Source organism: Uloborus diversus, chromosome 2 (genome assembly GCF_026930045.1).
Source record: "Uloborus diversus isolate 005 chromosome 2, Udiv.v.3.1, whole genome shotgun sequence".
Classification (NCBI taxonomy): Eukaryota; Metazoa; Arthropoda; class Arachnida; order Araneae; family Uloboridae; genus Uloborus; species Uloborus diversus.
The window spans coordinates 184690854-184716691 of NC_072732.1; the positions used below are offsets into that span (position 1 = coordinate 184690854).

Genomic DNA, 25838 nt, shown 5'->3' on the forward strand with positions numbered 1-25838 from the left:
CTCATTAATTAAACCTCGCATGTGTCTATATTTATGCATTACGAATATTGCAGTCAATACGACTTGATTAGATTACACACCTTTAAGTTTAGCATAGTTTTGGACGGTAAAAAAACCACCTGTCCTGTCCTAAACCAGTTTAGATAGTCCAAAACCCAACCCTGGTAAAAAGCTAAACTGGTTACAAAAAAAGCAAACATCCAACTTTTTAAGGTCCTAATCTTTTTTAACCCAGTAGGTAATATGTCCCTGCATGACATCAAAAGGGCAATTCCATGATAAGGTCAACCAGATGATCAAATTTTCAAAATTAAAATTTGTAAACAAATGAGGTGTCATTTTAAAGGTAAAGAGTTGTATATTTTGAAATGCCTGTCTAAAATTTGATCACTTCAGTTATAATTAAGTTACAGCAGGTTAAACCAAGGTCAACATCTTGAGCATTTTCAAACCATATTTGGAGACTCTCGAAGAAATTCTGTTTTTTCCAAAAAATACATGCTAATATTATGAATTGAGATGAATAACCATTTAAAGATACACAGTGTTGTTGGTGATGTTGCAAAAATGTGTCAAAATATAATTCATTTTGATTTGTAAAAGAATTCCTCTGGGGTACATTAAGTGTTTTACGTCCGACACCAAAATGGGCAGTTAATTATGCTGAGCCAATAATTTTAAAGCTACATACATGTATTTTTGGGTACAAAGTAAGAATTTCAATCTCTTTGATGTAACCTATTTTCATTTTGTAACAAGTGAATATTTTTTACTAAAATCTTGGTGTCGGACGTAAAATTTTTTTTGATGTAAAATTTTTTTTACGTCAGACACCATTTACATCTGACACCATTACATTCCTTTAAATAACATATGTTTTCAACTGTGTTTCTCCTTTTTTTGCCTTTAATTTCAAAGTTTAAGTGAAACATGCATAAAAAAACAACTTAGTGAATTTATTGTTTTTTTAGAGCATACATTTAGGGTTGATAGGGGTAAGTAGGACCCCTTTTGAGAAAAGGTGTGTTGAATGAACGTAATGCAGTTGATTAAGATCAATTTTGGTAAATTTTCCAAAACTATAAGTGTAAAAAGAAATTAGAAACACTAAATGACTGCGTCTATGTAAAGTTGGCTAAGGAAGATCCATTATCAACATTCAACCCATATAAATCTTGATGGTTTTCTTTCATGTAAGTTTCACAAATAACTAATCACCAGCTTTTGTAGTTGAACTATCAATTCCTACTAAGTCATCATAGTTGTCTTGTATTTCACTAATACAAATATTTCATCAAAGTTCCCACTTCTCCCAATCAACCCTACTTTTGAATTTACTTGGTAAATTTTGTTTCAGTATATGTAACCTATAATTTACATATTTATAACTGTAATAATTGTTATGTATTTACATTTAAGAGCAATAGTTTACATCCAATATGAACAATTTACGTCCGACACCGAAAATTTACGTCCGACACCAAGCTAAAAATATTTTTTTAAATAATTTTATTCCTTATAATATCATTTGAAAACTGTGATATATGCTTCGATCATAAGTGTACTTTAGAATTATGATGTTTTTAAAATTAAAATGTAAGCCAATTCACAGACTTTTAATAATTTTTAAGTGAACCATCAATTTTACTATTTGTGTATTTACGTCAGACACCAACTCTTTAATTTTTTTTAATTTATACTTTAGGGATCTATTTTGAAAAACTAACATGATTTTTTATTCAATGGGATGTAGTAAGTATCTTGTAAATAAATTTGATCATTTTGGAACAGTTTATATTTGGTACAAATGGAATTAAAACTGAGAAATTTTTCTTCATTTTTTACGTCCAACACCATGGAATTGCCCAAAAGGTAACTAAATGCCGGTCAATTTGTGGGGCATTTCACGGTATTTGTGTCATAGGGGTGTCCATAACAAAACTTGTAAAAAGGTTAAAATTTTTATATATATTGAAAAAGCACATTCCAAAGGACATGCATGTCATATTTTTTTCTTTATTTACTTCATATTATCCATGTAATTGCAATCAAAACATCAAAAATACAACTGTTATATCATTACGGACTCTACAATGAATTTTTCTTCAATAGTGACTTGAACTGAATTTTAAGCCAAAACTGGTGCTTGGGACAATTAAAGTAACGGATTATCTCTGATACATACAATAATTTTAATCAGCACTGGTTGAAAAATTGTAAGTTGTGAAGATGGTGATTGTAGACTCTGTAAGAATAATTAGAAGAAAAGTTTTGTTAAAATTTTTATTTATGCATTTTATATCACTAAATTGAATATTTTCTAATTTCACCTATGGTGTAACAATATTCTAAAATAAGTTTCATAAAAATTTGAATTCGGTATTTTTTATTAATTTTCTAAATTTGGTTACGGTCTCTAGAAACATTACGGACTCTACATTTGGCAAATGTTTCAACACGGCTCTTTCATTACCAAAATGCTTAAACACCCTACACAGAAAAAAAAAAGAATCAAAGTAGCCCTTTAAAGGGAATTACAACTTATACTTAAAAAAAAACATTTGACTTTCATAAGAATTTTGACTGCACAAGTGTATAGGGGGAGTCAGGGCACAATGGTCTGGCTCTCTACTTTTTTCTTTTTTTTATCTCATCATAAAATTTAATTAGTAGTTTTATTTTCTAGCATGAGTTACATTAAATATTTTTCATCATCCCAGAAAATTTTCAATTCATTACCTTTTTTCACATTAATATTTTAACAGAACTTTGTGAAGTGAACCAACCTGCCACAGTCCCGGGGTCCCCACATTACAAAAACAACTTCTATTACAATTTTAATGTTAAAATATTATCTAACATTTGTACCAAACAAATGCTGCTTTGTGATTAGAATCAAAAACCAAAGTTTAAACATTGATATAATTTAAATTGACCAACATCTACTGTTATATTTTTTCATGAATCAGTACAATTTGTGTTTTTAGCAACTTCACTAAATTGCTAATACTGGAGTACTGCTTTTTCAATTGTTCTAGTTCTAAACGTTTTTGTGGGTTTTTTAAAAGTGTACCAACATACCCCAGGTTCTTGATCTGAAAAAAGTTGTCCTGATTTTTTTTCTTTACAAAAAAAAAAAAAAAAAACTGCTAATACTTAAGAACTAAAAGAACTTATTTTAGGAGAGAAATTCAATTTATTGCTTCATTCTTCATGAAAACCATTAAAAAAAATAAAGTTGCTTAGTTATGAAAGTTAATCAATCAAAAATAGCACTGCCAAAATAACAGTTTCTGAAATTTGTTCAAAATAACTGTACCATATGATTTCATTACAGGAATTGTAGAACTATGGGCGCTACTTTTTTGTTGGTCATAAATGAAAAAAAAAAGTATTAAAATTATCAAGGGTAGGCTAACGAGCCCCAATTTCCTCTATTATCTTATGGGATGTTGACTGATCTCTGGTGGTCCCGATTTTCAGTATATTTCCAGTGTGACATTTGAAAAATTTCTAGTGTTATATTGCAAAAAAAAAAAAATCACTTTCATGATAAAATAAAGAAACAAAGTAAGGCATGTCAGATGCCATTTAATACATTAATATTAGGGCCATTAAACGAAAATATAAGATCTTTCGTGCCTTACATGAACAATCATACATTTAAGTAATTGCAATTACTTAAACTGGAAATGAACAAAATTTTGTTGCTTGAAAATATATCTGATTCCTGAAGCAAAAAATGTTGCCTTTTTTAATTGAACTAACAGAAAATTTAACTTACCTCCCTAACATGTCCCGCCCCCCTTCAAATTTATCCAGGAATTTCGATTAACCGAAGATGGTCCGGTATTGATTACTTCAGATAACCAAGATTCTACTATAAAAGTTAAATTGTTAGTAAAAATTGCATTAAAATCTATCATTTCTAATAACAAATTCAAGACTGAAGAAATCAACATATCATTTGGTCTGTTCCAACAGGAGGCTACCTTCAATCTAGTTCCCCCCCCCCCCCTCTAGAACTTGGGTGCACCTCTCCCAAATATCCCACAGACCCCCTCCCCTATAATATCAAGAACCTTCCCCCAAAAGTGAGAAAAATACCGCTCAAAACACCCCCTAAAAAAACTTCAATGGCACAGTCTGTAGCATGATCCCCCCCCCCCCAGGTGGGCCCTTCACATATATGATGAAGAAATAGCCATAACAGATGATTCTACCATTGTAACTACTTAACAATGAGATAGTACTGTTGTTGTTTAGACTCTATAAACAATAATTCAAACAATACTAAACGTGACATGTAGAGTCCGTAACATGTTTCATAAACGTGCAGTTCTTCAGTAAACAATTCCGTAAAAAATATTTTTTACCTTTTTAAAAATTATTTTGGTGTTGAACAGTATTATAGATAAACTGAGACATAGTAGAAAACCTTCATTAGGTAAGAATAGTTATTACTTTTACAGAAAATTTGAAGATAGTTAAAGCAAAAATGTTCATGTCTTTTGGTGTAGAGTCCGTAACATGCTATATATCTTCCTATATCTTTAAAAATTCAACACAAATCTAAACTTTTTTCAATGCTATGACTTAAGTACACACAGGCAGAGCCGGATCTATGGGGGGGGGGGGGGGCAAGCCGGGGTTCTTGTCCCGTGCGGCAACTTCAGAGGGGCGGCAAATTCAAGTGGTGCTTCCAGGGGCAAACACATCAGCAAGGCAGTGCACCCCCCTCCCCCTTCTCGGCGCCCTTGCGACTTTGTTTTTTTCCCCTCCACCGGTTTCTTTTTTTTCTCGCCCCCAAACATGCGCGACTGCTGCTGCTTTTTCTTGCGCTCTCGAACCTGTGCGTCTTCATCGTTTTGCACAAACCTGGATTCCAAAGGGCTTTAGGACTCCGTATTGACATCCTCTTAGGGGACCCAGTCTACCTCTAGATGCTTCCTGCAGGTAAAATACGCTTATTCTAAAACATTTCAGAAAATGATAAAATGAACGAAATTTTAAACATTTAAAATATTTAACTAGAAAAGAAAAGAGAGTAATGCATAAGTTAAACTAAAAAAAGTTCTCACTAAAAAATTTAACAGATAGGCTAAAAATCATATGGGTGAGATTTTATGCTTTCTCCTGTATTTGGCTAACAGTTGGAAAGGATTAATATAGTCATTTATTTCTAAAAACAATGGCATATTTTTCAGAAGTAGATTAAACAAGGCTCATTACACATGCCCTTTCGGTGTTAAAGTGGAATAAGTAAGTATTTTTAGTGTGACTGAAGTGGAACTTGTGTACTAGCCACTTTAATAGTTTTGTCCTTATAGTAAATTAAATAATAATTTACTGAATATTGATTGCTTCCTCGCTGATCAACTACTGGCCCCTGGGGTAGGTGCCGTATTATTACCAATAGCAGTTTATTTTAGAGGGCGGCATGTTTTACGATTAAATGAATGAATCAACTTTTTCTTCTTGGGATAAAAGGAATAAAATAATAGTTTTTCCTTTACAAATATTCTAACTCACCCTTTTCATAGAAACGGGGGGGGGGATGAGCCTGTAAATTTTGCTTACTTAGTATAACGTAATAGTTCAGGTATTACGAAGAGGGTCATTCTGTAAATATTTCGACTAACTTAGGTTATAGCTAAATCAGGCTATGAATATTGACATTGGTAATTTGCTGCTTACTAACATAAATGCTAAGGGTCATATATTGAGATCTTTTTTTAACACAAACCTTCAACGACATTTGATTGACAATTGGGCTTTTGACTTAAACTCGTGTGATAGTGGTGCAATCAAAATTGGGGTGAAGGGGGCACGCCCCTCGCCCCCCAGAAGGCCGAGTATAATAATTTTTCAAAAACATTCCATTGTCTTTGTCTATAACATATTTGTCATGGTATATGAGAAAAACTGCAAATTTTTATTTTGTTCTGAACAGCTAATTTTGGAGTAAAAGCAATATTGAAAGAGTTTAAAAACCTGTTACACACACTGAAAAAGGAGCTATGTAATTTTCCAGTTTGTGTTAAGATTACTGTATAATGTAGTACAGTAAAACCTGTAAAGTTGACCACCCTTGTAAGTTGACCACCTGTCTATATTGATCACTTTTGTCGGGAATGGAATTAGTCATATCTCATATAATGAAGGAAAACCTCTGTAACTTGACCACCTCTCTATCTTGACCACCTGTCTATGTTGACCACTAATGTAACGCAAATTTGGTTTGGAGTATTGTAAAAAGCCCTTTGTAAGTTGACCACTTGGTTTATTTTTTAAAACTTTCTTCAGAAAATTACTTTATTTTATTATTTATTTATTATTATTATTATTTTTATTATTTGATAGCTTTCTAAGAATGTTTTTAATGTTTTGATGACAGACTAGCATTTTACTAACTAAACAGCAGCATAAAGCTTATGTTGCTCTTTATTCTACAAACTTGTTTTTCATTTGTTGTTCTATTTGAGATAGCTTTTTGTATTCTGTTCAATGAAAATAGGTGTCAGTATAAAAGTTTAAAATCTTTTCTTTCAGTTGCAATATGTTATGGCAACACAGGAATTGTGCAAAAAGACCTGACCTGGTTATATATATATTTTGCCCCCCCCCCCCTCCCTGCAACAAAATACGTAGAGCCCCTCCCTAGTGGCCAGCAGTGTCTATTTTTAAAGTGCATAAGTCTTAATGCTAGTTTTTTTCTATTTTTTCTTCAATTTCTAGGGCCGTTAGCCCCTTGCACTGCGGGTACACAGATCTGGGCCTGATAATGAGTAAAGTTAAATGTTTCTGAAGCAAGGGATTAAGAGATAGGACATTTTAATTTTGCCTTTATGAACTGGGAGAGTCGTGTTTATTGCTCTTGGTGCTATAAGTTGTACAAAAAAGGCTTGAAAACGAAACTTAGTTGAACTTGAGATTAATAAAAAGTATGAAATATTAAAATTAATTGAAAAAGGTGAAAAACAGAGAAAATTAGTTGGCATATGTGGAATTTCTAAACCTACAGTGTCTAATATAGTTAAAAACAAGGAAAAAATAACAAAATTATTTGAATAGTATTTTTAATTATTGTTTCACTTTCAATAATGTTAAACACTGAAAGTGAGTTGAACAGAAAGAGTAAGGGTGAATTCCTCAAAAAATGAATACATGCTGCAAGAAATGACAAAAAAAAAAAATATTACCGCCCTTTATAAGTTGACCGCCAAAGTGCTGCACCGCGAGTGGTCAACTTACACAGGTTTCACTGTATTGTTAAATTTAGAGCTACATACTCTAAAAATGCAAAATTACTTTATAAAAATAAAATCAACTGATTTTAATCAATGATTTTGTTAAAAAAAATCACTTGATTAAAATCAATGAATTTTTTTTTTTTTTTTAAGTGCTTGATTTAAATCATGATTTTAATCACAATTTTCATCTAGCTGATTTGAATCAACGAACCCTGCTTTAAGATACTAATTAAATAAGAATAAAAAGTTATCTTTTGTTGTGTCTTTCAGGTTTGATAAGCAAAGTTGAGAGGTTTCCTGCCCGCCATGCTTCTTTTTCCCCTAAGTTCTCCCTTCGTCACCTAATCAATCCGCAATGTCAGCTGTGGATGCCCTGGTACGCAGGCCACCCAGCCGGTCCCTTTCCAGCTGCGGACCCAGTTCTTCCTGTGAAGCTCTGCGGTATGCTGTTGCTGCTCTCAACCGGCTCGATGATTTCTACTGCGAAAAGATTGGAGCAGGGTTTTTCTCTGAAGTTTTCAAGGTACCCTCCCAATTTTTATTTTATATTTGTCTGGTCTCAATTAGGGTTAGAATTTTTTTTAAGAGCCCAGCTTACCTGGGTTTTAATGAAGTATTTGGGTTTTTGATGAAAAACCTGGACTTTTTTGAGTTTTTTTATTTTTTAAATTTTTATTTAACTATACCAAACTGCTGTTTGGCTATTTTTGCATTTCATGAAGCTATACAAAATTTTGAAATCATGCGTCTGTTTTTTATTGGACTAAAATGAAAAAAGATGGTAAAATTAAAGAGAGGTGTCAAATATAAATTTAAAAATAATTGAATGTTTACATGAAATACTGTAAAAAGGTTTTTTTTAGCCTACTTTCCCAGTAAAAGTCAGAGAAAGAAGAAAAAACCATGAAAGAAGGCAACTCCCAACTCCGACTCTTTTTAATAGTTCGTATTGATATCATGCTGATTTAAGGGGAACGTAATATATTTTTCATAGCCTTTATTTCAATTTTGTATCCATTTTGCTTGATTTGTTTGGCAAAGTTACTCAAAACCTCCTCTTGAGGTCCATCAATGTCCTTATGAACGCACAGGAGAGCTGGGCCAATTATAATCCTTCTTCTGAAATTGCTACATAAAAGTTCTAAATCCAAGGTAAGAATTTTATTACTTTACTAGAAGAAGCAAAAGCATTTTTTTAATTGGGTAGTTAAATAAGTTCTCGCTGTTTTGAAACAAACAGGGTTACCGAAACTGATTGTGCTAGTTTTTGATAGTGACGTGTGTATATACAAGTACTATAAGCAAGCTTTAAATTCAGTTTGTTATTTTGCAGAAATGCAAACAATTTTATTTTCAATAATTTAAGTATCACATCTTTCGCTATAAAAACAGCATTTTTGGAGAAAATAACATTGAAAAAAAAGCTCACAGAATTCTTGTGGAGACTTGTGGCAATCATGCTCTGTCAGAAACAAGTTGTAGAGATTGGTTAAGACACTTTAAAAATAATGATTTTGATGTTGAAAGAAAGAGGGCTCTGGTACACCGAAAAAGTTTGAAGGCAATCTATTGGAAGCATTACTCCATGAAGACTCACGTCAAATGCTAACTGAACTTTCAGAATATTTTGGAGTTGATTGCGCAACAGTTTCAAAACATTTGACAGCATTAGGAATGATTCTAATGCAAGATCATTGGGTGTCGTATCAGTTGAAGCCGAGAGATATCAAACTGTGTGCTTTCACATGTGAACAATTGCTTCAATGGCCGAAAAAGAAAGGTTTTTTGTATTGTATTGTAACTGCTAATGAAAATTGGATGCACCAAGATAATCCTAGGCTTGAAAAATCTTGGGATAAACCCAGCTGTGCAAGGGCGCTGTGCAGAAGGCCTGGACCCCTCCCAAAATATGGGGGGGGGAAACCTCCCTTACTCCCTATTCCTATCTACTATGCCGAAAATTACAATATTTTACTTCAATTTTTTTTTATTTAATGTCTTTCAGTTCCCTTCACATGTTTCTTCGAAATTTTTCGGTGAGACTTCCACCAATGCCCCCAGCCCCCATCCTTCATCTGACGTAACAAGAGATAAATTAAAATTTGTGTTTTAAAACTTGTAACTTTTTAGTAACCATTTTGCTTACAAATGAAGAATTTCTCAATATTAAACTTATCTAAGTTTTGTGAATTCTCCATTTTTCTGCTTTTAAACATTAAAAAATAATTAAAAAGAATCTTAAAGGAAGAGAAATAGGGCAATAATATTAAGTCTTTTCCCCACTTAGGAAAAAATTAAGACCTGACATTATTGCTTCCCCTTCCAAAAATTCAAATTATAAAAAAGGGCTAAAAAACTAAACTATATACATTAGTCCCCCTCCAAAATAAAAAACATTTATACTCCACTGTGTCTATGTATTAACATCCTCAGCAAAGTCGAATTTCAAGCTTCTGCTCTGCATTTGTCAGTTGAGTATTGTTTAGTAAGAGCTCCTCAAATTAATTCAAACCATCACAAGAGATCGTTACAATTGGAGTGATTAAGCCTAGTATTGGAGGAAAAACTCCCGCTGCACAAGCAGAGGCACGACAAGGTCATTTCACAGCATGACTATACTCTGCCATGCGCTGTAATACAGGTAAAAACCTACTTAGGACTACTTATGTGGAACGTCCTACGCCGCCTGCCGTATTCACCAGATATTGCTGCTTCCGACTACCACTTGTTCTAGCCAAGAGCGGACTGGGTCCCTCGAGTGGACGCCAACCTTGGCCTCCAAAGGACGCAAAAAAAAAAAAAAAGCCGGGAAAAAAATGCGCCAAAAATAAATAAATAAAATAAGGTGCAAAAATTAATAAATAAACGATGGTACTCAGGTTTGCAAGTTTAAAGGAAAGGGGGAAAAAAAAAAGCGAAATCGCACAGGTTTGTGAACGAAATAATAAAACAAAATTGCACAAAAAAATATGTGTTCAGACTTGAATGCGCGTAGGCGGGAGGGCGCATCGGCCCGCGGGCCAATGTGCTAGTCCGCATCTGGTTCCCAGCTGATGACACATAGCCTGACTGAGCAGCACTTCCATTCTTTTAAAGATGCCATAAATCGGAGTGACTCTTGGATAGCTTCAAAAGATGCGTTGCTTTCCGATCTCGGATTCAAATGCTCCCAGAAAGATGAGGAAAAGTGATGGCTAGCGATAAACAATACTTTCAGTTCCATTTTTATCAATAGTTATTTAAAGTAAAGCCTTTTTTCACAAAGAAAAGCAAGAACTTATGCACTTAAAACCAATTACATGGGGATCTTTCGATAATTGGGAATCTGGCGATCAATTGGCGTCAATTGGCTCCAGTGCCTGCGCGAGAAGTATTTTTCTTTGCAAACCAAATCAAAGAGATCGGAAACATCTATTCACATAGGATTACTATAAATCAGCAGGGTTACCAAAATCAAACTATTTACGCCAAAAATGAGACGACCGCGCCCAATTCCCATTAATCAAAACATCCCCCAGTATGTGAAGATTATTTAAGTACGCAAGGAAATATAATGAGACAAGTGCTCAGCGAGAGAGCAAGATTTAAAAGTTTTCGTTCAAAAGGTCGGACCGCTCATCGGTCGGAGTTTGCTTCGCTCACCGATCGGCTGGATTACAGTCACGTGGTAGCTTTGGCGAATTTGGCCATAAACAATAGAGTTGCGGGATTATTTGTTTGCACAGCTACTGTTAATGTAATTTATAGTTTTTTTGTTTATTTGGCGAATTATTTTAATTTGCGAGGAATTGTTGTTGGTTTTTAAAGAGTGTTTAGTCACTTTAGTTGAAGAATGTTAATTTAACATCAGGAGGGGGGGGGGGAGAGATGAGTGATTTTCGCTTATTCAGAGAACTGTTTTTATCTTTATCATTTTTTAAACGACATCCTTTCGATTGTTTTATTCTTCTTCACATATCGGATGTTGCAGCGGGATTTGCCGTTTATTTTAGATGGGAAGTTAGTTTTTTACACTTAATATATGAGGACGATTTATATCCTTTGAGTATGGCGGAAGGAACAAATCATACAATCTATGAAAATCTTTTAAGTACGCAAGAAAAAAATAGTTAATAAAACAATTGCTCAGTGGGCATTAGAAAACTCAAGCTGTAATGAATGCACGCATTCTGACACCCAACAGCTTAAAACATTTTCCTTTTACTATTTTTTTTTCAACAAAAAGGTTCAAACACTTAGTAGTTTATTGAAATTTTTCAACTTTTCAATTTACAAAGTTTGAACAGAACAACGTCTGTCGGGTCCTCTAGTTTTTATCAATAGTTATTTAAAGTAAAGCATTATTTTGCAGAAAAGCAAGAACTTATGCACTTAAAACCAAATAATGACTTTTCGCACATTTTCTTTACTTTTTTAAAACATTTTGAGGGAAGTTGTCAATAATGACGACTTCCCTCAATTGGGGAACAGATGTTTTACTGTTAGTATTACTATAGGTTAAATTTATAAAATTGATTTTCTTTTTTAATTTGAAAGTCGCTGGGCGAATTTGGCGATAAACAATGGAGTTATGGAACTATTTTACCTTTAAAAGTTACTGTTAATGTTATTTTGATGTATTTTTTTATTTATTTGGCAAAAAATATTTTAAATTGCAAAGGATTGTATTTGGGTTTTTAAAGGATGTTTACCTATTTTGGTTAAAGAATATGATTATTGACTATTTGACATCAGAAAGAAGGGAGAGGGGGGAGTTGTTTTTTATTCTAGAAGGTCCCCTCCTTTCTCAACGATAGCTTTTCTATGCTAAATTCTTTTTTATACGAGGTACGGAATTTCCTTTTTGTCCTAGCTGTACTGTGTTTTTTAATTACCTTGTTTTTGTGCTGGGGGAGGGGAGAGAGCAGACTGTTCATTTGATTTTAGAAATTTTTGAATTTTAGAAAGATTGGATCGCTAATCGGTTGGAGTTCGTTTCGCTCGCTAATTAGCGCGATTGCGCTTGGCGAAAAACAATACAATTGCGGGATTATTTTAAAATTTGAAAGCTATTGTTAATGTAGTTTATTGCCTTATTGCCTTTTATGTTTATTTGGTAAAACATTGTTAATTACGAAGCCCCCCTCCCCCCCGCTTCATTCGAAAAGGGGCGAAGTTCCGGTAGCGAGGTCGCTTGTCGCGTTTGGTGATGAACCAGGGGCGGATCTAGAGGGGGGCCATGACCCCTCCCAAAGCCTTGTGATTGTAGGAATTTTTTTAAGGAAAAAAAAGAAAATAATATGAGAAGACAACAAACTTTAACACATGTATTTTACTGAAAAAGAAGTATAGGCCTTAATTGGGAGATAAATTATATCCCTATCTTCAAAACAAAACTTTTATTTCCAAAATTTTTCTCCATCTTTTACATCATTTCTTGATTCCAACTATAGACACTTGGACGATCTCTAAATGCTGCGGTTCTCAAAGTATACCTATTGTTCACAAGACCAAAGAGAGCCTAACTTTTCTTTTTTATGGCTTTAATTTCGAAACTAGGAGGAGAACCCCCTTTTCCCATGCCCTTTCACAAATGCCTTGATATGCAACAAAAAATTGCATTTTAAGTCTTTTATTTGGAAAAAATGTCAACGGAAACTAGCTTATCCAGACCTTATCACTTAACTTGCTTTGAAGCAACTTAAATGAATTTTTTTGGGACTTCAGTTACAAATGAGTTTTGATAGGACCCCCTCCCTCCCTAGTTTATATCGTGATGATAGCTTTAAAAAGGAGGTTTTTTTTTTTTTGGAGGAGCTCACGAATCTTTCATCCCTTTCTAAAATATACACTGGTGTGCAAAAACTAAGGACGAGATGGTTTTTTCAATATAACTTTGTACAAAAGCTTTCCAAATCAACACATTTAATACCGTGAGATCTCCAGTACGTAAGGACATGTGTAATGTAAGCAACACTTTTCTAACTTTCTAAAAGAGAAATCAGAGGGATAAAAAGAAGCTTTATTGAAAAAGTAGCATGGAGCACAATGCGACTGAAGGTCAAAACATCCCTGTGATGGGTGTATAGCAAGAAACATCCGGTCTTTAGTAGGGGATATGATCTCCACCGACTGCTAGGCAGGTTTCACAGCGTCTACCCATGCTGCGAATGAGGGTGTCAATGAGTTGTTGAGGCATTGCTGCCCATTCGTCTTGCAACGCCAATCGAAGCTCACGAATCGTTACTGGTGGTAAGCTACGAGCTGCCAAGCGTCTGCTTAGAAAATCCCATACATGCTCGATGGGATTGAGATCCGGAGATTGTGCCGTCCAATCCATACGTTCAATATCCTCACCCTCTAAGAGCTGTTCGGCAGCTACAGTGCGATGACATGGTGCATTGTCGTCCATGAAAAGGAACTGCGGACCCATAGCGCCTCTAAAAAGACGCACATATGGGAGAAGAATCTCGTTACAATAACGGGTCCCGTTGACTGAAACCTGCGTCGAAGATGTGAAGGTCTGTACGACTACCAAGCATGATGCATCCCCAAACGAGAACACCGCGACCTCCATACCTGTCCCTTTCAATGACGTTCGAGGGATGATTGCGGCTTCCCCCGCTCTCTCCAGATGAGTATGCGATGAGAATCGTTACTCAGACTGAATCTGCTCTCATCTGTAAAGATTACTCGTCCTTATTCATTGTCTCTCCAATTCCGGTGTTCCTGGCACCACAGAGAACGCCTTCTCCGATGGGCAGGTGTTAGAGGTACACACCATATAGGGCGTCGTGCAAACAGACCACCACCGTGCAGTCTTCTGGCCACGGTAAAACGCGATATCGGTCTTTCAGTCGCCTGTGTCGTGTGTCTAGCGATTTCTCCCGCTGTCTGCCGCCTGTTTCTTCTGGCCTGTAAGACAATATACCGGTCATCTGCGGGTGTGGTTCCTCGTGGACGACCACTACTGAACCCCCGGATAGCTTGTAGTTTGAAATTGTCTCCAAAGTCATGAAACGATGCTGTGAGTAATTCCGAACTCTGCAGCCACACATGTCACACGGCGGCCTTCCTCCAACTTCCCAATGATTCGACCTCGGGTAAAAGCATCCAGATGTCGTTTAACAGATTGATTATTCGCCATTTCTCGCTAAGGCAGCAACTCGGTGTGATTTTAACTGCTATACGGCGTGCAATCTCTTTGCCAGAAATACTGATCTTACACCGACAACATGCTTTTTACTACTCAGACACTCCCCCATTACGTCTGCCTGCATATCTGCACATGTGCTACCGTACATCACCTTACTTAATCTCCTGGTTGGTCTTTCTGTTCGCTCTGCCTCTTTATTCAGCTGATATGCTAATTTTTCGACTTCGTCCTTAATTTTTGCACACCAGTGTATATAAATATAGTTAAAAATTCGAATTTTTAGAGCCTCAAAGGCAAAAGGAAGGATTCTAAGCACCTTCACACTTCCTTTAATGTAAGCAAACATTACCTAACGATGAATTTTTAGGCTGGACAGCTGAAGAGCTAGAAGAGCACCCCTCCTCTTCTAACTTCTCAATGTATAATGTAAGAATATTTTGGTTTCTAAGTTTTATTTTTAAAAAGTATTTTGGGGTCAGCGCCCGAAACCTGACCTTTCTCCGTACATTATCAAAAATAGACAAAATGCGTTTTTAGTTTCCTAATTTTCAAATATTACTCGGAAATTTTAAATTTTGAATCATTTTCGAGAGAGATTCCTAAATCCACCCCCTCACCCAATGTCTCGATACCCCGAAAATTGAGTTTTTAAAACTTCATTTTAATAAAATTTCTGGGGGAGTTATCAGGGCCCAATTTCGCAATAGGCAGAGTAGGCATCTGTCTAGGGTTGCAAACTTTTCAATGGCGGCAAATTTGCTATTATAAAGCACATTTTTTTAATTAAATTGTTATTCTTGAAAGTAAAATATTAGCATTCTTTCATTTTCCAAAGAGACATTTTTTTCTTTTAATTTAATAATGATTACTTTCACACATCCTTTGAAAGTCAAATGTTTTTCAATCATGGTATTTGCCGAATCGACAGCAAAATTTGCCGAATAAAAATTCTTTGGGGAGAGCACTGTGATCATTTCTCAGAATGTGAAACACCATCATTTCTTCCTAAGTTAGGCAGTTTGAATCTAGGGAACCCTTTTTTACGTTTTTTTTTTTTTTTTTTTGAGTCAAGGATATTTTGCTTCTTTTAGGGGGGAGGTGCGGCATATTTCAAATTTGTCTAGGGGCGGCATGGAACTAAATTTGTCCCTAGGGAGTTTGTTCAAAAATTTCGGATGGCCCCTCCCAAAACAATTGGCTGGATCCGCCACTGTGATGAACAATACAGTTTAAGGATTATTTTAAGTTTTAAAGCCACAATAAATGTACTTCAGTATTCGGGCGAAATATTTTGAATTGCAAAAAAAACTTTTCATTTGTTTTTAACCAAATGAAATATCCGACTTCTGACGACGATTTTCGAATGTCCCATGGGATTTGTGTTCCTTTTTCGTCAGACAGATAGGATAGCTAACCGAATCGGAGTTCGCTCCGCTTGCTAACAGCTGGGTTACGGTAGCGTGGTCGCTTGACGAGTTTGGCAATAAACAATGGAGTTGCAGAGTTATTTTGCATTTGAAAGATACTGCTCTCTCATCTAGATCAAATCTAAAACAGATCAGCACTTATATAGACCTGACATATTCAAATAATGTATATTTAACGTAGAGTAAAGAAATGATGATACTTAATGGCTTTGTTTTTAGACAGTTTTTTTTTTTTTTTTCATCTTAATGTTACTTTCAGTCTTATTGAATGGTTTGTTTTGTTTAAAAATTTAACATTAAATTTTAAACTTCAGCATTACTGTTTTTGGCAACGTTTGACAACTAAAAGAGCGCTTTGTTTTGACCATGGCCCCACTAAATTTCGCTTACGCTAAATTTCGCTTCAGCGCCATCTAGTGGGATGAGGAGGGGGTTGATTTGGATTACAGGAATCAAAAGATTCAAAGGCAAAGGATGCAATAGAAAGGAGTATATGATTAGAAAAAATGATACATTTAAGTTTTATTTCAAGATAAGGTGTTTGCGCCCGTATATATTGTTAATCGAAATTTTCACCCAAATATATATGCTTTTGTCGAGGTTTATTAGAAGAATACAAATCCCTACCTTTCACCCAGTGACGGATCCAGATTTTTTGTAATGTTAGGAAGAGGTGAGGTTTTAGTCTTCCCGTTGAAGTTTTTTTCAAACTGGAGTCTTAAAAACGTCATTGTAGAGTGACTTTGATAACATTAGGTAAAGAAATGGGATCTAAAGAATTTTTTCCGGCGAATTTTTTGAAATTGATGCTCCAAAAATTCAAAATTTTTGACGATCTTCGATGACATTGGAGAGAGGGGGTTCAGAGACTCTCCCCTCTAAAAAATTTTTGGAATTAAAGTTGTAAAAAATATAGTCGTAAGAGTTTTATTTATTTATTTTTGAGATGTGTTTAGGGAGGGAGGAGAAAGGTTTGTTAATCTTCTTCCGGATATTTTTTGAATTAAGATACCTTTTTGGGGGAGGGGGTGAATCGCCCCCCTTCCTGTGGATCCGCCACAGCTTTCACTTCAGTACAAATGAAACAGTCAAATTTGCAAAATCAAAACTTCGACAAGATTTATATGATACGATACGACAGGAATTAGGATTTAAGTTGTATTTTATATGACTTATTAATAATTTTGTTTTTTCGCATTTTCATCAAGTTCCTTTTTGTTCCGGTAGAAGTGGAATTTTTACATCGTTCGAATTATAATGAGCTCAAAAACTTAAATTCTCTTTTTAACGGAGGGTACAGGATTTTTGTTTTGTTCTGACCCTAACACGAATTTTAATCTGATTCTACCTAAAAGAAGATTAAAACGTCCGCGAACTAAATAAGATTGCACAGCAATCTTCGCGGGTTGGTGAGCTCCAGCGAGCAGGAGGCGGAGCACCCTAGTTTTCATCATTCAATGTTTGGCAACTAATCTATTGCACTTTTTTTTTTAATGTCTGACATCTGTTCTGATCAGATGTACCGTATTTTCTTGTATACGTCCTACAGGGGGGCGTCCTACAGCCCTCCTGGGGGGAAGGGGTCCTGGCACAGACTGCGCCATTGAAATTTTAGGGGAGGGGGTGTTTTGACGGAAATGGATTATCTGTTAAAAAAGTATAAAGTTAATGAGATGCGGATCTGTGCCCCCCCCCCCCCCTCAACAGCATTGAACCTCAGCATTAACGGCAGGATTCGCCTTTAGAGATCGGTACCCTACCTGTATGTTGTTTAATTTACATAGCTTGAATGTTCTCAGAAATCATTACCCAACCTGTGTGTTGCTTATTTTACATAGCTTGAGTGTTCTTCTTACGGGATTCGAGCTATGTAAAATAAACAACATACAGTAAAGAAAGAAACCTTGATTTGCACAAGATTAGACCGTTTTCTCCTTTCTTGACTCTTTGTCTTCAAGTAATTAGCGTCCTACAGCCCTCCTGGGGGGAAGGGGTCCTGGCACAGACTGCTCCATTGAAATTTTAGGGGAGGGGGTGTTTTGACGGAAATTTTTCTCTCTTTTAGAGGGGGACTCTTTTTTTTGAGGGGGGGGGATCTTCGCGATATTTAGGAGGGTGCGCCCTTGATCTTAAGGAGGGTGGGCACCCCTGCGTACCATGTTGACAATTTGGAGAAGAAATCTTTGTTTTTTAGCTTATTTTGTTTTGGTGTTAAATATACCTTAAGTTATTCTTAACTTTTTTTAATGTAGTTGCTAAAATTGTATGTTGTATCAAAACTTCATTTTTTTGCATCGTGTTATCCGCGGATTAAACATCGCCGCGGATTATACGAAGATTTTTTTTCCCCTTCACGCGAATTTTACGACCTGCGGATCATACACCTTCGCGGATAATATACAGGAAAATACAGTTGCGCTTGCATGCCTTTTTTCCACATCAGAGTGAAATTCCGAGTCTCATTCGACAAATTGAGAATTCATTCCCAAAAAAATATGAGGCGCCTCCGTGCAAGACAAAAACGATGTCATTCCATTTTATCGCCGAATGAAAATGCTACGTATACATTTTGATTGTATCGGAAGAAGATAGAAAATATCTGAAATTAATTCTCTACTTGGGGTAAAAGAAACGGTTCGCGATGGTTAGGGGGAGCGTGGATTTGGCCTTCATCCAGTGTTTTCGTTTTCCGGTCGTGGAGTCTATCTTTAGTCGCGCGGTTTGTCATACGGATTCAACGGAGCTCTCGGAGGTATTTGTCGGGGTTTTAGTTGGTTTCTGTTTTGATAACGTGTATTTCGGATGACAAGAGAATTATCTGTTTATGCTCCCCTAAAACGAGGCTACCCACTCAGCATAATGTCGTCGTCCAGGTGTCACTGGAACGTCATCTGCTGACGATAGAGGCGTCCTGGCAACGTCACTCCCCGGCGTCCTAAGTCTGCCCCCATGTCCGGGTTCAATAACGGTCTGCAGACGTCCCCAGAAGGGCACCGTCTGCCGTCCGGGAGACGAACTGCGACTATTAAGGGACGACGCAGAGACATCTCAGGATCGCCTTAGGGCGGACTAACCCACATTAAAGCGACGGTCTCACGGTGCCCTAGGGTCGTCCACAGACACACCCTTCGGCGTCGGGTGACCGTTTATAGTGCTTTATATTGTGTAGAGTGAACTTTATTTGACTATTTTATTTTTTATTTCAACTTATTATTTTTTTAAAATTCAGTTTACTTCATTTTGTAGCTCATTTAGTTACGAAAATTTTTATTATTACAATTATTTTTTTCCCTTAAAAATTCATCAGGTTTGCAGCCCCAATGTTATTTGACAAAATGAAGCAAACTAATTTTTAAAAGATATAAATTAAATTAAAAAATAAAAAAAGCCAATTAAAGCAATTTTAGTTCAGTATATTTATCATCACTATAAAATACATATATTGAACGCCTTTCAGTTTTTTTTCAGATCAATTTCACTCTCAGATAATTAAAAAAGTTGTCATTCATTGTTTTGGTGCATTGTATTCTATTGATTATTTCTTCCAAGCTCTTTGGAGAATGGAAAGTCCAACAATCTTTTCCTAAAGCAGCTTGAAAAACACAAAAATACAGTTTAGGCATATTGCATTCCTTGAATGAAAATTTTTATTATCATTTTATGTACCTTCTTACTTGTCTATTTATGTTTATGACTTTCCATTTTTTAAAAAAATTAATAATATAAGAATTTAATATAGCTATTATAAGAACTCAAAATGCAAAATTTTAGTTCAGTGATAAAACTTTAAAGACTTAGCCCTTTCATTAAACATATAATTGGAGATTTTCAAGTTTTAAGCAACAGCTTTGAATTTTCTTATAGCAAGTGGCTTGGAAAAATCCTCTTAGTAATGCAGTATAAAACTACTTGAACTAGCTGTTAATAAAATATCTTGCCTACAATGGAGCAGCCCCTGCACTGCTTATACATTTTCACATGTATTTTATTTATTCCTTTTAATAACTTTCCAAAACCTGAATATACATAGTACAACTTCTAGCCCAGTGCATAATATTAAGATTGCAATCAAATTTTGTTTCCAATTGAAAAACAATTCAAAATTCTTATTCGCGATATAAAAAGTTGTCTAAATGAACATGTACATTTAAACAAGTTATTCTCAATTTATTCCCTGCATGTAAGCAATCAATATTAAACTGAAATACAGTCCCCCCCTCCCCCAAGTTGATAAAACTAGTGCACAATTGGTTCTTATCAATACACAATGAAATTCTAACTGAAAATAATTAAATACATTAAGCCAGGACTTAGTTTTGCAAAAGAAAAAATGAAGTACAAAGTAGCACAACATTCTTATATAATTTACCTGAATTTCATTTAATGGATTCCATGAAGTTTGATACAAAGAGCAGTACTAAAATAATACAATGAAACACCTTTATTGACAAATTTTATACAATAGATTTCTTTAATTGTTGGCTGTTTCCCTTATCAGCTAGTCTGCTGAATGCTTCAGCCAGGATTTCATTTTCCCTTGGTCATCTGCTACCTTCATGTTTTTTCCAATACCATCTGAAAAAGAATTAATGAAGAGAAAAAATAAGAATATTTTCAAAAACCACAAAAAAGGACAGCACAATATTAATGGGTTGGGGGGGGGGGGGGAGAGAAAGAAAAACATTACTTGCTCAATACAGGAAAAAGTCATGCGATTTTATAAGCTATTGTACTAAGAAAATTCTTATTCCTGGCTTGCCAAAATATTGTCCTATTCCTTTAGTCCCTACTGTAAAATGAGTAATCAAAAGATTCATCCCCCTTCTCACAGGGGCGGATCCAGAAATTGTTGTAAAGGGAGTCATGTTTCAATGTCGAACGTTGTACCACCTACGTAAAAAAGTATCAGTTAAGTCCATCCCCCAAGGATGATGGCGCACCCCCTCACATGCTACAAGGTACCCCCCTCCCCTAACCCAATGAGGTCAAAATCCTTTCAATTATGCCCTACCAACCCCCTATTTTTTTCAATGTCGCAACCTGCACCATAGATCATATTTTTTCAAATTTTCATCATAAAAGTCATATTTCTTTTGGCAGATAGGCTGATCATGCTACCACAAGCTTTGAATATATGGCATTAAATTTATAAAATATTGGAAAAGCATAGACACACATGTGGTTTGAGGTGGAAGAGTGCTCTGAAAAAACTGTTCAACTCATTAATCATGATTGTTATTTTGAAAATGAACAATTAGAAAACTCAAAATAGCAATAACCCCAGTAAACGAACCCAGTCACTCCTTTGAATTATGAGGCCCTGAGAAGAAATACCTTACAGAACGGGGACACACACACGTTAATATTCATTCCATGTACTATTTTTCACATCGAAAAAAATGAAGTAATAATAATCACAACAAATTACTGTCACAGGGACCCTCTGCTGAATCTGCCCTCCCCCCCTCCCACGCCATTAACATTGCAAAAACCTAACAGGCACCATCATCAATGTTAAACTCAAAATCAAATCAAGAATGTCTTCCAGTTTAAAGCAAAGGCAATACTTACTACTACAGGGGGGGAGGGAGAACAACGCTCAGAAATTTCTAGCTTAATAGCCACTTTAGAAATAAATCCGCACAAAAATTTTCAAAACTACTTCTTCAAAAGATGTTTTTATACATTTTTCTTGTTGAAAACATTTCTATTACTATTTTATTTTTAATTTTTTTATTTATTTTGCAATTTCATTTGAAAAATGAAATTATTATTATTGAATAAGAATGTAAATAAGGTGTTTTATATGCAATATTTATTTTTATTGCATTTATTGTAAACATTTCTACAGAACAATGCAACATTTTCCTTTGAATTTTGAATACCAAACAAAAATACCAAAATTCTTTAAAGTTGAAAGTACCAAACTCTTTTTACACATTTTATAAATGTCATAAAATAGAAATTTTAGAAGTATTACTTCATATGTGCATCAGTGGCGTGGCGAAGGGGGAGAAGGGCTGAAAACAACCCTCAGAAGCATTGGTTTTAATGAAAATGCAAATTATAATACAGTAGTTTATGCATATGAAAAGGCTGTTTTGATGGGGGAAAAAACCCTTCAGAAGGTATTTTTGATCAAAAAAAACCCTCCAGAAGGTATTTCTGGCTGCGCTAGTCATCTGCTTAGATGAGTAAATACATCTATCCTTTTGAGTGATTAGAAAACTTAGATCAGATTTTTTTTCTTTCATTGAAAGAAATACATTGTATTTTCACTTTTCATGTTAATGCTCTTTAAGTATTTATTTTAACAAAAAGCAACAGAACACAAAATATGAAATCAAACTTCATTGATCATACTGAATTTGCACAAGAAATATGTTTGGTAAAACCCTCCTCGAAACAAAAGTCTGGGTACAGCCCTGGCACATAGTGTACAACACGCAAATGATTTCTTATTTAAAAGATGATTTTTATGGTTACAAAAAATATATATATACATAAAAATAAGCAATCGAAGTCGGATGAAATGTCAATGTCTAAATAAAAAATAATCCATAAATGACCAATAATAAATAAATAACATTTGCACAAATAAATGCAAAATTAAGTTACGAATATTGTAGTGGGAAAAACGAAAAAACAATTACTATTTGAAAAAATTAGTTATTGGAGGGGGGAGGCGAGTGGGCGGTTTGGGGTTTTGACGACTTTTTGCAGGGAAGTAACAATTTCAACACATGGCGATTGAAGAAATTGGTAAAAATTAAAAAAAGGCGAGAAAAGTAGTACACAAAGCAAGTACAACTCAACAACACTCTGTTCAATCAAGCATATACATCTTAAAAATAATAATTGGTGTAAACTGTAGAAAAATTCTTTAATGCAGGGAAGGGGGTCCTGACCGAATGGGAATGGTATTATTGAAACTGAAACAAACTACATCTTTGAATGCTTTTTTTTTTTGGGGGGGGGGGGGGTCGCAGCTTAGGAGGCAATGCACCATTTCCCTTAAGGGATGGTCACCCCTTGAATATTCATTCAGTTTTATATAATAACTGTTTTCTGAGTGTAAGGTATTCAGAGTGAATGATATGGAATGCATTCTTGTTAGTTTGTTCACCAAGCCCCAGCCCTCTCATACTTTCCAACTAAGTCGACAGACTCTTGTCAGCCCTTCATTTAAGCCTGAGAACCCCCCTCCCCCAACAGTAAGATCTCTTGTAATTCCTCAGAATTTATTCATTGAAACCAAGCTTAACACAGACATGAGCATGCACTTGATTGACAACATAGTTGCTTTTGTGAGAGCATTGATTCAAAGTCATGGAAAAATATAAGTAGCAGATTTGCTACACTCACAATTATGTGCTAATAAAAAAAAAAAAAATACAGTATTACCCCGATTGAATAATTGTCAAAGGACTGGAGAAAGTTTTCGTTAAATAAGGATATCTTCAAATCAAGGAGCTTATACATTCAATGCAGTTAAATTCGCACCAGTGAAATGTATCGCTAAATTCAGGAAATCATTAAATCGGGTATCGTTAAAATCAAAGTTACACTGTATTTAAAATGATTTTTAAATATTCATTTTGGAACATTTTATACAGATACTTATGACTAAAAAACAGCTCTAAACCGAACTATAGGAAACTTAAAAAATAATAAAACAATCAAAGGACTTAATTAAAAATTCAGTTGCATGAAAAGGGAGAGATATGGGGGGAGGGGGGAGCAAAATTAGAACCGTAACTCCCTTAGTTAAAATTTCAGTATGCAAACATTAAAACATTTGTCACAATTTGATCTTCAAGAAACCTAGCTCAACACATAAGCAAAACATAAGTCAATCGATGGAAATAAAAGGTGAAAAGTGAGGTTAGATTTATATAATCTGACAGATAAAAACAAATATTATTTGCATTTGAAAGAAAGAAAAAGCATGAAAATTCAATACAAAAAGATATTACCTTTTAGACTTTAAAGTTAAAGTAGAAGCATTTCCATTCTGCTCCTCGATCCCTTTAAGTTTTCTTCCTTAAAAAAGGAAAGAAAATTATATGTAATGACAAAAAGTACAATAGTATGTTAATATGTATTTGGTACTTCATTATAGTACCCCTTGAATCTTCTATATATGCTGCGCTGATATCACAATGTAGACAATTTTACATAGTTTATGAAAACTGAAAACAGGCCATCACTCATGCAGTGCTACCTACTGCTTACATATGGGTTAGAAAAATAATTCACTGGTTCAAGGGACCAGTAGGCAGGGCTTTATTTGGTTTAAACCACTGTAAAAAGCTGGCTTTTTAAAGAAAAATAATTTTTATGGTATTTTATTGTAATTTAATCAAAATGAAAATTATCTTTGTATCTTTAATGCAGTTACGACTGTATTATATCAAGTTCCATTAAACACTAATAAAATATTTGGTAGTTGTTAAATAAAGTCGTTCACAAAAACAAAACCTCGCTCTAATATTAAGAATATAGTCTAGTTCAATGGATTTTAAACGTTTATAAATAAATTTTAGTAAAATTCAAAAAATCACAAGACACTGCTGCTGTCATACCAATCATTTGGTTCAGACTTAAAATAACAATGCATTACAATTTTGTAATAAAAAGGAGAAGAAAAAGTTTAATTTCATACACTATCATGCACGTGAATGCAAGGGCCACCGAGACCCAAAAGGCCTTGTTAGCTTGGGACAGGCATCCCCATAAAAATCGTAACATGACTCTGATTCCGAACCATGCCCAGTCAACCAGTTTTCGATTAGGGTGGCATAGAATCTTGTCAGCGCTGGTCAAGTCCATAAGAACGATGGCAAGCCTCCCTCTTCTCCTAAAAAGAGCAGATTAAGACTCCTAAAATTTCAATGGCTCTTGGTGACCTCGCAGACAAACTTTATGTAAATACTACTGAAGAAATTCTCCAGAAAAAGAGCATGATCATTGCATTAGTAAATTAAAAACTATACATGATTTTTTTTGCGAATGACAAAAATAAAAAGGAAGTAAATCATCCTGAAAAATTTAAAACAGTTGAATGCAATAAAGTAATAAAACGATGCATAACAGCAAAATCTTTTCAGGTTTATTTACTCTTAAAAATTTGGTGTAATACTTTAAGGGAGTAAAATTACAGAATCATGACATAAACATCTTTAAAGAGAAAACCAAGCATGAGATAAAGAAAAATAATTTTCAGCTTTGAAAAACAATAAAATCATTATTTTTATACATCATCTGCTTGCATTATAATACAGAGTATACGAATTTGCTTGCAATAAAACATTATATTAATGTTAATCACAACTGTCTAATTTCATACCATAAAAAAAAATATCGTTGTTAAATTTAGTATCAACAGAATCTGCAACAGTCGAAGTATCGGCATGATTGTGTATTTACATTACGTAACGAGCACCCTTTTTTTTTCACATGCTGCAGGGACACGCAGAAAACAAAACAAAAAAACATAATGCTTTTCAATACTTCAAGAACGTATTCCTGTAAACATTTACACTAAACTGCCACAAACACAACGGACAAACAATGGAACACATCATATAGTTAACACTACATTTTAAGTAAAAACGCACACGAATATACATTAAAAGTTTGCTTTTTTTTCTTTCGGTGACGTTAAGGATTACTCTTAAACAAACATCTTTAAGAAAAGATGCACACAACGTTCTTATTGCATTTCTATACGTAATAAACAAAAAAATATTTTTACTTACCTTTCATGCTTGCAAAAACATGGCCGAACAGCGAGCGGGAGCTCAGAGAGACAACGCTGGTTTAGAATGCCGCGCATGAATATCTCGAAATAGAATCAAAAATAAAATTACCGTTGGAAGCTTAAATTTTTTCTTTATTTCATCCATGTTTCTTTGTTACAATGTGTTTCGAAACAAAAAAACGCGATTTTAAACCTTTCAATAATTTATTTATTTATTTCTTGCTAAGGAGTATATTTTTACGCGGAATATCTTGATGAAG

At 34.7% G+C, this 25838-nt stretch overlaps 1 protein-coding gene and 1 long non-coding RNA gene across 2 annotated transcripts in view; one reads left to right on the top strand and one right to left on the bottom strand.

Moving 5' to 3' along the window:
• The window catches only part of LOC129216203 (dual specificity testis-specific protein kinase 2-like), a 115749-nt gene that overhangs the window by 4914 nt on the left and 84997 nt on the right, over window positions 1-25838 (top strand). The window contains exon 2 of the mRNA XM_054850389.1: window positions 7524-7776. Coding sequence (XP_054706364.1) covers window positions 7609-7776 — 168 coding nt within the window. The 5' untranslated portion in view covers window positions 7524-7608. The remainder of the gene's footprint in view (window positions 1-7523; window positions 7777-25838) is intronic.
• On the bottom strand, window positions 20242-25602 carry LOC129216204 (uncharacterized). Its single transcript, XR_008580174.1, has 3 exons — window positions 25577-25602; window positions 23792-23858; window positions 20242-20390 (listed from the first exon to the last, which is right to left on the bottom strand). It is a non-coding gene; the product is annotated as an uncharacterized LOC129216204 (long non-coding RNA).